This window comes from Ctenopharyngodon idella, chromosome 23 (genome assembly GCF_019924925.1).
Source record: "Ctenopharyngodon idella isolate HZGC_01 chromosome 23, HZGC01, whole genome shotgun sequence".
Classification (NCBI taxonomy): Eukaryota; Metazoa; Chordata; class Actinopteri; order Cypriniformes; family Xenocyprididae; genus Ctenopharyngodon; species Ctenopharyngodon idella.
The window spans coordinates 25,260,490-25,274,255 of NC_067242.1; the positions used below are offsets into that span (position 1 = coordinate 25,260,490).

The following is a 13,766-nucleotide window of genomic DNA, read 5'->3' on the forward strand; positions in this document are numbered from 1 at the left end:
AACTTAAACTCACACATTTTCTTTTAATCACACAATTAACAGTGTCAAAAAATATTCACACCTCAGTTCACACCTAAGTATATTCTTTTACAATATATTATTATTGTAATAAGTACTCTTTTCAACAGTATGCTTAAAGTGCAGACCTACATCTTTTTCACAAAGGGTTTCATTTCATATCGAGTTGGTTGCCCCAATTATAGAACACATTTGCTCGTCCAATACATTTCTGTAACCCTGACTGACTGCGAACAGCATGTTTACAATGGTTTCAGTAACTGAAATTTTTCCTTTTCCATAAGGATCTGAAAGTGCATCAAAAAAACAAACAAAAAAATATATTCCAATCAGATACTACAGATACAATCAACTCCCACCTATATTATTTCCTCATGAATATGTCTCATTATGAAAGATAAATGCATTGTGAATGTCTCATTGTGTCTTCAGCAGATGCATGCAGAGTCATGCATCAGCTCGCTACATGCTCCGCAGTTTAAATTACTCCACCGTGTCATACAACAGATCATTGTGTTGACACTTCTGTTGTTTTTAATAGAGCTGAAAGTGTCCATCATTAGAGCAATGTTCTGTGTAGCTCATTAACAGCCTCAGATCGTTAAAGTGGGGCTGGCAGGAAGCAAAACAGTGGAGGCAAGGACAAAGAACATGATGTTTGTTCAGAATCAAAGAGTGGCAGCTCTGATTAATGCCACGCTCTCCCTATGTCTGCATGATGCGATCTATCACAGTCATTTAAGGAATAGGGAAATGAAACTGTGCTTGCTAAAAGTCTCATGTACCTTTTCTCTGTTCTCTTTCCAGGAAATGTACAAAGCCAGCAAATATGAGGTTTCCCCAGATATGAAACTCGTTCTGCTGGCATACAACGTGCAGCCGGTGAGGCCTGTGTTTATTTGGGTGTTGTTATGTGTGTGTTGAGATGAAAGTAATCAGGTCACCATGTGAAAGGGCCGTCACACTCCACCGCCTCACCAGAACCAAATACACCCTGCTGGAGTGATAGAAACCGAACACACACACACACACACACACACACGCACACACGAGAGAGAGAAGGACAGAGTCTGTTTTCACACTTGGTTTGACTGGTTGGTCCGAACTCAACTTCAGTTCCACCCTCATTTCCCTCTCTTTTCACATTATATTTTACAGTGTGGCTCCGAACCACAGGGGTGTTTACATGGTTGTGGGAATTAGCCACAGGTGTTGCTAGCTAGGTAACAATTCAAAAGGAGACGCACCAAAAATCAGAGTTCCCGGAAATAACGGAATTTTAGTGAAGTGTCATTTCCAGAAGTTAATAAAGGAAATTTTAGTTATGTTCAGTTTACAATTTAAGGATTTCATCAGTTTACAAATTACTCTTTTATTAAGCATAAATGATCTTTAACCAATTAGATGGAAAAATCATAGTTGAAAGGAAATGTACTCAGGAATGCATTATATTATACACAGTTCACAGTTCACAAATCAGTTCAGTTTCATAAATTTGGTCAAATTGTCTTTTATAGTGTTTATAGTTTTTCATCTTTAAAACTAACTGTACATTTTATTTGTATTTTCTAAAAATTGTTTTATTTTTATTATTATTATTACTTTTCATAGCAGTTTACTTTCATAAATTTGGTCAAATTTTCTTTTATAGTTTTGCATCTTTTTAAACTGTACATCTAATTTGAATATTTTAAAATAAAATAAGTTATGTTTAATTATTTTAATTATATTCAATTGTAATACTAATATTAACATTACTTTCATTTGTATTAATGTTCATTTTATTAAACATTTCATTTAGATATTTTCTGTTTTTTTTTTTACTAGATCATGGGTTAACAACACCGTCTTTTATAGTTTTGCATGTTTAAAACTACATTTTATTTTAATATTTTAAAATAAAATAAAATATTGCATTTTAATCATTTTAGTATTACATTTTATTAATAGTATTCATAATAATTTAATCATTATTATTAGGGATGCACCGATATGAAAATGTTGTCCGATACCGTTAACCGATATTTCTTTATATTTAAAAGCCGATAATCAATATATTGGCCGATAAATATAAATCAAAATTTTTATATGCAACCCACAACAACAGCTCATTTCAAATTTGATGCCTGCTACAGGTCTCAAAAAAGTTGGCATGGGGGCAACAAATGGCTGAAAAAGCAAGAAATTTTGAAAAGATTCAGCTGGGAGAACATCTAGCAACTGATTAAGTTAATTGATATCAGGTCTATAACATGATTAGCTATAAAAGGGATGTCATAGAGAGGCAGAGTCTCTCAGAAGTAAAGATGCGCAGAGCTGTGAAAGAGTGCGTAAAAAGATTGTGGAATAGTTTAAAAACAATGTTCCTAAACATCAAATTGCAAAGGCTTTGCAAATCTCATCATCTACAGTGCATAACATCATCAAAAGATTCAGAGAAACTGGAGAAATCTCTGTGCGTAAGGGACAAGGCCGAAGACCTTTATTGGATGCCCATGGTTTTCAGGCCCTCAGACGTCACTGCATCACTCATCGGCATGATTGTGTCAATGACATTATTAAATGGAATACTTCCAGAAACCACTGTCGGTAAACACAATCCACCGTGCCATCTGCAGATGCCAACTAAAACTCTATCATGCAAAAAGAAAGCCATATGTGAACATGGTCCAGAAGCACTGTTGTGTCCTGTGGGCCAAGGCTCATTTAAATTGGACTGTTTTAAAGTGGAAAAGTGTTCTATGGACAGACGAGTCCAAATTTGACATTCTTGTTGGAAATAACGGACGCCGTGTCCTCCGGGCTAAAGAGGAGGGAGACCTTCCAGCGTGTGAATCAGCGTTCAGTTCAAAAGCCAGCATCTGTGATGGTATGGGGGTGCATAAGTGCATACGGTATGGGCCGCTTGCATGTTTTGGAGGGCATTATGAATGCTGAAATGTATATACAGGTTTTAGGCCTTCACAGTGGATGGTCTAGTTGACTCAATCTCTGGTGACACTTCAGGGCTGCGTTGTGGTCGTGTCAAGGCGCAGGTCCTCGATCTCACCTGGATACGGCCCGGATCTGGCTGACTACGGTAAACCTCGGGATAAACAGAGAGACTAATATTAGCGTAGATGCCATTCTTCTTCAGATGTAATGAGTACATCTGGTGTTATAGGAAGTACAACAGCATGGCTTAGTCGTAGAAGAGTCCGGGTGTTGAATTGGCCTGCCTGCGGTCCAGATCTTTCACCCATAGAAAAAAATACGACAAAGACGACCACAAACTCTTCAGCAGCTGGAAACCTATATTAGGCAAGAATGGGACCAAATTTCAACACCAGAACTCCAGAAACCTATAACCTCGATGCCCAGACGTCTTCACACTGTTTTGAAAAGAAGAGGAGATGCTACACCATGGTAAACATGCCCACGTCCCAACTATTTTGAGACCTGTAGCAGGCATCAAATTTGAAATGAGCTCATTTTGTGCATACAATTGCAAAATTTCTCAATTTAAACATTTGTTATGTCTATGTTCTATTGTGAATAAAATATTGGCTCGTGTGATTTGAAAGTCTTTTAGTTTTCATTTTATTAAAAAAAAAACATCCCAACATTTCCAGAATTCGGGTTGTAATTTTTGAGAGCCTGATAACAAAAACAGTCTCACCATTAAAATCTATGTCCCAAGCACACAATTATAATGTTCTCATTATAATATTATGTAGTCTATATGACAGACTTGCACTGTACTTAACTGTATTTTCTTTTTGAAGTGATTTCAATCATATTTCAAACAATTCAAAACCATAATGGAGGACAGTGTGCATCTGAAGTGTCTCAGCTGAAGGAAATAATCCATTATTTATCAGCATTAAAATATCTGACAAATTTTCTTATCGGGCCGATAACGATAACATTAAAAATTAACATATATCAGCCGATACCAATATGGTGGCTGATATATCGTGCATCCCTAATTATTATTATTAATTTTTTTTTTTTTTGCTATTTTATTTACCATGTTACTATTTTCCAATTTTTTTTAAATATATATATATATATATATGTTTATCTGAAATATTTTAGTTTCAGTTATCATTATTGTAGTTTTCAGTAACCATGTGCACTTTAACTGAATTTACACTTTTCTTTAAAATTGTGTTCTGCTGTGTGCTTCCATAGACTTTGATGATTTTGTTTTGTTTTTGTGTATGCCCGTCTGGAATTTTCTGGAGTCTCACCACATTCATTTTCCACACACATACTGTACATTATCCAGGTCAAAGATGTTACTGAATGTCTTTTCATTTCGGATCATTCCTGCCATTTATTTTGTGTAACTCTTTATTATTATTATTTATTTAAAATATTTTAAATTAATAGTTTGTTTTAGTTTGTTTGATAGTAATCCTGCTCCAAACCTCAGTATTCAAGCTAAAGGCCCTGATATATTCACGACAAAGTTCTTTTTCGTTCTCCCCTTAGGGTAAAGTTCAAAATACGTAACGTGACCAGTGATATACCGTTAGCAAACATCCGATGCTACCCACACTGCTGAGAGCGACGTTTAGACGAATATGTAAATATGTGCTACGTGCTTTCCTTTCAATAACAAAATTAATACGCAACATAAATGACAGCAGTGAGAAAACAGCAGTTAAGAAAGCATCTGATCATAGTGATGTGGATATATCTGCGCCAGCTCTGCAATTCAGCACTCCAGTAAAGTCATGTCATGTTTATTTTTTATAGCACGTTATACAATAGATTGTTTAAAAGCAAGCAGCTTTACAGTATTAAACATGAAAAAGAAAAAAACCAGTGTCAGCTGCATTTCCATTACCCTTCAAATTGCGCAAATTGAAATTGTGAATTGAAAATACGGCCAATGGAAACACGTCAATTTCACAAAAACTCCCATATATCACAAAAAAGTTTTTACACTCTCGTGAGGTGGTTTTTCAGGCAATTCAAAAAAGGAATATTTCGCAAAACTGCAATGGAAACAGTTTTTTTCACATTTACAGGTCACCTGACGTACGTAAAAGTCAATCATTCTTTAAAGATGGCGCGGTATATGTTTGGACAGAAGACGAGACAGGTTCTTTATTAAACTCTTAAAAGACAAAATAATTATGGGAATACTGGATTCTTAACAACAAAGAAATGCTACAATTTATCAAGACCTTGAAGCAGATAGGAGGGAGAAACACCCAGAAACACCTCATCTGTGGCCGCTCCCAATTATAAGGGGCTTTCTTTTTCATTATTGCTTGGATAACACACCTACGTCTTCTTCGATTTAAAATAATGGCTAATGCAGTGGCTGCAATATACTTAAACCTACTAACATCTGTTGCCCTGATTTTTGGAATGACTTATTGCAAGAGGGAAAAAAGTTTTAGTAGCATAACATTGGTTAATGGAAATACTGTCATTTCGCAATAGTTTTTTTATCGAAATTTAGAAAATATCACAAATGTTTTGCACAAATCTGTAACGGAAACCGGGCTAGTGTCTCTTTCAAATAGAATTACAACTTCTATAAAGCGGCTCTCCAGTGTGTTCATGTTTTTACTGGTTGACGTCTGCCCTTGACAGACTGAACAGCAGAGTCTCAGAGCCACCCCTATGTATTACATCATCACCAAGGACCAATGGTAGTTTGAAGGTGTTTTTTCAGCCAGAGCAAACTTCGTTTTGGCCTGATTTTTATCAAAATGGCATCCCACAGTTTGTTCTTCAATTTCGCTTGAAGTATATCTGGGTCTTAAGATTCCTTGCTGCACACCTAAATTCAGGAAACATCTTCCACAACAAACCAGACTGCTTTTATGCAGACTTGGTTCTGCACCTAGAGTTTTAGTGTGAAAACAAATGTTGAAAGCACAAACACTGAAGGTCTGAGCAGCAGGTGATGAGTTAGTTTGATCAGGGCAGCTATCATACATAGCTGAAGAGACAGAGAAGAAGGTGTTATCATTGCTGGGACAGTGACACTAGAGCACTTCACACACATGACAAGAAAGAGTGAGCTAAAGGAAAGAGTGTGAGCGCTGCCTCTAGTTTGTTATTCAGTGCCCGTCTCAACATCACCTTGATGGATGACAACCTCGTCCCCCAGCTGTCATTGCCTACGCACACATACACACACACACACATACATACACATTCATAACGCCCCTCATTCTCAAACTCTGTCATGGTGCTGCTTGCCCTTCACAAAGAAGCTCTCCATCTCTCTGCATCTGTAAGACAGAGGGTGGTGGTGAGTACAGGTGTTGAATGTTAATCTTTGACAGTATTAACAGCTCTGCTACAGCACACGTGTCAAGCTCATGTCAGCTGTGAGCATATGCTGCGGTCAGCCCTCTGGCTCACGGACAGCTGTCGACACTGTCCTCAGAGTGAAACAACAGCGCTCCTGCCTTCTTTAACAACGATGGATTAGCATTTTATTAAATTAGTTCTGCCTCTGAAATCTGATTGGATGAGCTACATTTGAAGCACCTGTGACCACACATAAGTTGAATTCTTTATGAATGCACCGAAATGCAGCCTACAGAGAGGATAATTTATTGTTTTGTGGAAGAGTTATTTAGTTATTTAGTGTCAGAAATGTCAAAGAATGTCAAATGAACTATTTCTCCATAACCCTGCTCTAAATGATGATTCCTTGTTGCACACTTAAGTTCAGGAAGCATCTTCTACATTTTGTGAAAGAGTTGTTTACTAATGGTGTTTATTATTATTATTATTATTATTATTATTATTATTATTGTTGTTTATGTATTTATTTATTTGGTTTAAAGCTTAAAAATAATTTAAACATCTAACCTTTGGATTTGTTGGTTGAAAAAAAAAAAAAATATATATATATATATATATATATATATATATATTGAATATATAATTAAATTTATAATTAATTATAATAATTATTGGGGGCTGTATTATTACATTCTGCAACCTGAACTAACCCTGTAATTTCATAAAATAGTAGTATTGTTTAAATATTATACAATATTATTGTTTTTATAAATATAATATTTTATAATATTTTTTATAGTTTTTATAATATATTGTTTTTTATAAATTATATATATATATATATATATATATATATATATATATACACATACATAAATTGGGTTATATTAATAATTTATGATATTGGTTTATTATTATATATCTAATATAATTATGTAATATATAATAATATAATATTATTAAGAAACAATAATAAAACACTTAATAAGGTTTTCAAGAATTTCATTATTTTAATAAAGCCTTTTTTCTTCATTATAATATCAGGACAGGTGCAACCTGACATTTTTGATTACAGAAACTAATCAAAAAAAAAAAAAAGAAGAAGAAAAAACATTTTTTTTTTTTTTTTTTTTTAATTGATAGATCCAGTGATTTGTGCCAGTGAGTTTTGCACAGGAAAACCATATTCATATTGTCTACTGAAAATGTGAATTTTATTTTTGTACTGTAATTCCAATAATTGTATTATTTATCAAACTTTTTGGTGTCTTTTACATTTACCATAGCTGATGCTCTTGTTTTAAATGCAAAAAGGCTTTCAGTGTGGTGTGTTACTGTAATTTTACTATGGCAAAAAATCTGTCCTCTTAACGTTTTGGCTAAAATCACCCTTTAACTGTGTTAAAATATAATGCGTAACCTCTGAAATGTTATTGCTACTAGAGCTTTGTTGACGCTTTTAGTGCAAGTAACTGCTGTTCTCCAACAATTTAATTTCTCTCTGTTTGTCTTTGTGTTGTTCAAACTCTCAGGTTTACGAGCACTCCTTCACTGCGGACTACATCATTTGCAGCCTGGAAACTCCGTAAGTTGCTGAGCTCATATAACAGTCGCATTCGTTTACAGAGTCCATTTGTCACTGATTATACAACTGAGGAAAAACATCGATGCAGCATTTTGTTTTTTACGTCACTTGTTGAAGCCATTCAGATGACTCAATCTTTCTGTACAGCTACCCTGTGGTCATACCAACACATCTGTCCTGTGATTAGCACAGAGACATACAGCTCATGTCACCTGTAATTTTTGGGCCTGCAGTGCACAACACCTTTATAAACGGCAGCAGAATAAAGCATCTATATTTATGAGCTCTGTCAGATGGAACAGATGCTGACACAGCGCTGGGCCGCTGCTCCGGCCGGATTTAACAGCGCACGGGGATATACTATCACTGTTAGATTTCCTGCTGCAGGAATTCCCTCATGGTGCTTTATTCACCGTGCTGTTGTGTTGGGCTGTGTAGTACACCGCGACGAAATCAATATCTGTTGGCACACGCTCCACTGCACCACATAGAGGAAGTGTTCAGCTCTCTGAAGACATGAATGTTTGACTGATTGCCTGTCAGTTTGTCTGGGTCAGGATGGTCAACTAGTCCACTTGTCATCCCTCAACCAACTAGTCGATTAGTAATGTCTTTGCTTCTCTTTCACAGGGAAACGTGGATCCTGAACCCTCCAGAAGTGCGAAACGCTCACCTGCAGTATGCAGGATGGGGACCGCGAGGCCAGCAGCTGGTAAAGATGACATTTCCCACACTGTAAAAACAAATTTACAGTAAAAACTGCCAGAACTTTACCATAAAAAAATATAGTAGCAAAATGTTAGGTTTTACAGATTTAACTTAAATTTAAAGTTATTATCCTTAACTAAACCTAAAACTACTAAAAGCATTTTTGTTTTTGTTAATTGAAATAAAGCTGAATTAAAATAAAATATAAATATGACATGAAAACGAAAATGAGAAATGTTGCCTTCGCAACTAACTGAAATAAGTGTTATTTAGTAGTTAATACATAGTTCTGGCATGAAATTCTAGATGGCACAGGCTGATAGGTCTAACTCATTTTGGTAGCGATCATGTCATTATCTACATAGCACAGCTGATTGGTTGTTGTTGCATCAGCGGCCAATGAGCTGCGGCTCAACATTCAACAAATACCGGAAGTGTTTGCTGTTAGCAGTCTGCAGCGTGCTCCACCTTCCCCAGCTCCACCTGTATAGATCTGCTACGGGGGTTAATTCATGTATGTTACATATGCAGCAGCATGTCTGACATGCTCACAGCAATGTCTGTGAATGTATTGGCAGTAGCATGTCTCGGTACTTGCTCTGCAGCAGCAGCAGCATTGCAGATCTATTCCGCCAAGAACAAATACATTAACATATTCAGTCTCTCGAGAGTTGTCATGACAGAATAATGATAATTAAGTGTTAATAAAGTTGAAGCACTAAAATTACTAACTGGAAATAAATAAAAACTAAAAATAAAATAATATTAATAATATTAAACTGAATATATTTAACCTGAATAATAAATAATAATTAAAATAATAATAAAAATTACACAAGCAAATAAAAAATATTAAAAATTAAACTAAAATTAAAATGAAAAGTGAAAATGTTATAATATAATTCAAAATATTAATGAAAACTATAATAATATATAAGTAATACTAAAAAAAAAAAAAAAAAAACATATATTCCATTAAAGGTGCAATTTGTAAGAATTTTGCAGTAAAATATCTAAGAACCACAAGGCCAGTGTTATATATTTTGTTCACTTGAGTACTTACAATATTCCAAATGTTTGCAACTAGTTGTAAATCATGAGAAAATTGCAATTTTAACCAAGGCTCCCGGACGTGAGAGGAGTCGCCTGTCAATTGCGTCATACCCACGTTACCCTCGGTTTCCGGGTTTATTTTGTAGAAATATATATATTTAATATAATATATTACATTACTTTAATATATTACATTTTAATAGACAAGGGAACAACTGTTTTGATATATTTATAGACAGAAACTAATTATTGTTATATAGCTCAACACGTTTAGTCTTATTGTTTAAATCTAATTTTCTTGATTTTTTTTTGCGAGTACCATGCTTTACCATGCCTCAGAGAAAAACACTATTTTGTCAAGTAGCTAACATAGCATAATCAGATGCAGCTTTATTTTTAGTAACAGTAATACAGCATTTTCTCCATCATACAATATGCAGTGTGTAACAAGTGTCTCACAGCAGCCGCCGAGTGAACGCACAGAGTAACGTTCTAACATTTTCAACACACTCAGATGTATCTAATATGATAAACAGAGCTGTGTTACCTCATACTCATGACCGGAAAAGCGGAAGCAGCGCCGGCGACTGTGGCATAGCGGCATAGGCTCGTGGCGTGTTGTGCAATTGCTCCAGTTAAGTTAAGTTGCGATACTGAATAGGACCACATGGAGATGCCAAAAAAACCTAAACCAACTGCCTTGACCTGCATATATACTAAAGTACACAGTAACATACACAGGACAAATCCGAACATTATCCTGAATGTGTGCGAAAACAATGTGAATGTACTAAAATATGTCTGTGCATAAATATAATGTGCGATCAGTGCGTCGAGAGCGCTCATACATGATTTGTTTGCGCATCAATATAACAGACTCACGCGTGCTTAATGTACGACTCCTGTACATCACTGCAATCGTCTTTACTTTGATGGCAATCCTCATCCATCAAAACTTTCATAGCAAGAAGCTGGTTTGCTTTATCCAGCCGAGAAACATAGTTTTCATATCATCTGGCCATACAGCGGAGAGATGTTTCGACGTTCCGTTCAAGACAGGTACAGCGTGATGCGTTAAATGCGTTAAATTATTTTAACGCGTTAAGGATTTTGAATTAATTGCATTAACGTTGACAGCCCTAATATATATATATATGTTGTGTGGTTTAGACACAAAATGTATTTTTTGTTACCGTTGTTGTCAGATTTTATTGGTGATTTCAAATATGAAATTTAATCATAAGCTTGTTGAACAGCTTTGGAGAATTTGATGTTTCCCCATTCAAAAAGATAGGAGCTGTACTTGCATGACTGAAACAGCTACCCAAGAGGTGTTTCAAAGATGGCCGCTGAAAGAAATTACTTGCCTTAAAGGGACTTTGCTGAATAGGTTAACGGCATTTTTCAGGCTAGGCCAGCCAATGTGCATGTGCAGTCCTAAGCGTGTCTCAGAACATTGACTCTTTTTATAGCAGTTTCCGAAGCTTCTAAAGGCCGCTGCAGTGACACAATCACTTTACCAATTAGTGATTGGCTCTTTTATTTAGAAGGCTTGCTGCACTTTCTCCCATTCATAATAATATCATATTTGTATATCTAAATCCTTTGGTATAAGTAGTACAAGTGCCAACTCAGTTTGAAATACGACTGACAGGCAGCTGCAGTCGAGCGCATGCAAATTTGGATATGTGCTCTGAGAAGAATGGCTACGCCTCATGGTAATGCACCTGCCCTTGTAAACATTCAGATGTACTTCTTGGGTAATTTCTTGTCTTGGCGAGGTATTGGTGTAAACACACTCGGTTAGTCTTCAGTGAGAGTAAACATGCAGTATGAAAACAAATCAGATTTATGTCAAAATATCAGATCTGTGCACTGTGTACATGCAGCATGATAGGCCTGTCAATTATGGCGAGAAAATTAATCAAACAACAATATTGATCAAACAGACAAAATCACTCACACCCAAAACAGTTGTGGCAAAATGGATTCAAAATTTTAAATGTTTAAAGAACTAAAGCACTGTAAAAATCTAGTTAAAAATAATCAATGAATGTTTTCCACAATGTTTCTAACAAAATCAAGAGAGAATAATATGTAGTCATTTTCATTTACATGCACCATTAGAACAATAAATAACAATACACGGTAAATGCACCAACATATACACTACTTTTCAAAGGTTTGTGTTTGAATTAGTTACTTTGATTGCAAAGCTGAATTTTCAGCATCATTACTCCAGTCTTCAGTGTCACATGATCCTTCAGAAATCATTCTAATATACTGATTGCTGCTCAAGAAATGAAACATTCCAGAAATTTCAACAATAAAAGTGAAATTGAATTGAATTTAATTTCATATTATTATCAATGTTAGGCTGCTTAGTTTTTTTGCCTAGACACTTTTGCTGCTTAGACACCAAGATATGAAAAACAACAGCATTTATTTGGAACAGAAATCTTTTGTAACATTACTTTTGATCAGTTTAATGCATCCTTGCTGAATAAAAGTATTAATTTGTAAAAATTGTACTGACCACAAACACAAAAAAGATGTATAAGGGGCCGTTCACATATCACGTCTAAAAACGCGTGGAAAGCGCGGCCGCACTGCTTTCTCCTTCTTTCCAAAGCGCTTGCACTCCCGTGCCGTCTGACGTTGCTATGCCACCATGAACTGCGCTCTCCACTAGTACGAGGAAGTTTCATCAAAGGATAAATTGATTTCTAGCCCTTGCATTAGCTCTACTACAGGGTATCCGGGGGCATTAAAAAGCATTAAAAGTCATTAAATGGATTTAGCGAAAATTAAGGCCTTAAATGGCATTAAAAAGCATTAAATTTTTTAGATTTTTTTGAAGAAAAATAGTACCACCAGTTTATTTTGAATATAGCCTTAATAATTAATAACTGATTTGCTGTCACAAAATATGTACATACACACACGGAACCAGTTTGGTAATTGCCTCCAGCCGGTGCAAAATTGCCGTAACGCCGTTTTTGATAGCGGTTTACCGGCTTGGACCTGGAGACGGAAGGCTGCATCAGTGTTGCCAACTTAGCGACTTTTTTCCAAGAAAGCGCATTGTGACAAATATAGCGACTTGTTGAAACCTTATCTAGCTTCCGAGACCCCCGGTACTGTGGTACGAGTGAAAGATCTTGCTTTCCTGCCGCAGGCGCACCTCTCTCTGCGTCTGCTGTTCAATAGCGAGAGGAGCAGCGCATTCAGTTGAGGATGTGCGCTCTGTCAGAGAACAAATAAAATAGATACTATTGCTTCTAACCTGAGTGATCATTTTACATGTACATATAGCCACAATCACAGCAAATGTCTTTATCTTATGTGTATGGTGATTTTGTCAGACAACGTCTCGATTACAAATCAGGATTATAACATGTCAGAGCTCGACACTAACGCTTATTCATTAGTCCGGGATAAGTGGATTTTTTGAGGGGGCAAGTGAAAGAGAATTTTACTTGCCAGTCGGACAAGGAGCCTGATTAAATCGTCAATAAAAAAAAACTCCAAAAACTTGGGAATCACCAAAACGCAAGAATGACAGATTTGATTAGTGTAAGTGGCGATCGTTAGTGAATAATAATAGGCTGTATAATGGACTGATGGTTACAAGGTTGCTTGCATTTTAAACGAATCGGTTGAGTCAAAGATTCAATCCCTGCATCCCAATATGCATACTATCCACCCTATCCTCCCTAAATAGTATTGAGTATTACTAATGTCACATACTATTTAGGATGGATAGAATGCACATTGAGACGCAGGCAATGACTCATTCATAAACAACTGCCTCATTCTTGAATGAATCAGCCATTGGAATGAATCGTTTGAATGAATGACTCAATGACTCACTTATTAAGACGGTTACTTGCCGCCACCTACTGGTGGTTTAGTTTCATTTTTAAAAGTATCGCTTTCTCCCCCAACATTTCTTATTTGAATTTTCAAAAAATATTTAAAACTATCCCATTATTTAATGCAGTTGTAATTTTTTATTTTTTATTTTAAATGATTTAATTTGATTGGTAACAGCCCTTAGTGTCTTATTCTAATTTAATTTATTGAACAAATTTAAGAATTTAAAAATAAAAGATGAATCATACATTTTACATGAATCATA

General features: G+C 35.6%; 1 protein-coding gene across 5 annotated transcripts in view; it reads left to right on the plus strand.

Moving 5' to 3' along the window:
- The window catches only part of dpp6a (dipeptidyl-peptidase 6a), a 435,379-nt gene that overhangs the window by 355,935 nt on the left and 65,678 nt on the right, over positions 1-13,766 (plus strand). For all 5 annotated transcript variants that reach the window (XM_051882657.1, XM_051882659.1, XM_051882658.1 and 2 more), the window contains 3 exons: positions 826-900; positions 7,812-7,864; positions 8,495-8,576. In XM_051882657.1, coding sequence (XP_051738617.1) covers positions 826-900; positions 7,812-7,864; positions 8,495-8,576 — 210 coding nt within the window. The remainder of the gene's footprint in view (positions 1-825; positions 901-7,811; positions 7,865-8,494; positions 8,577-13,766) is intronic.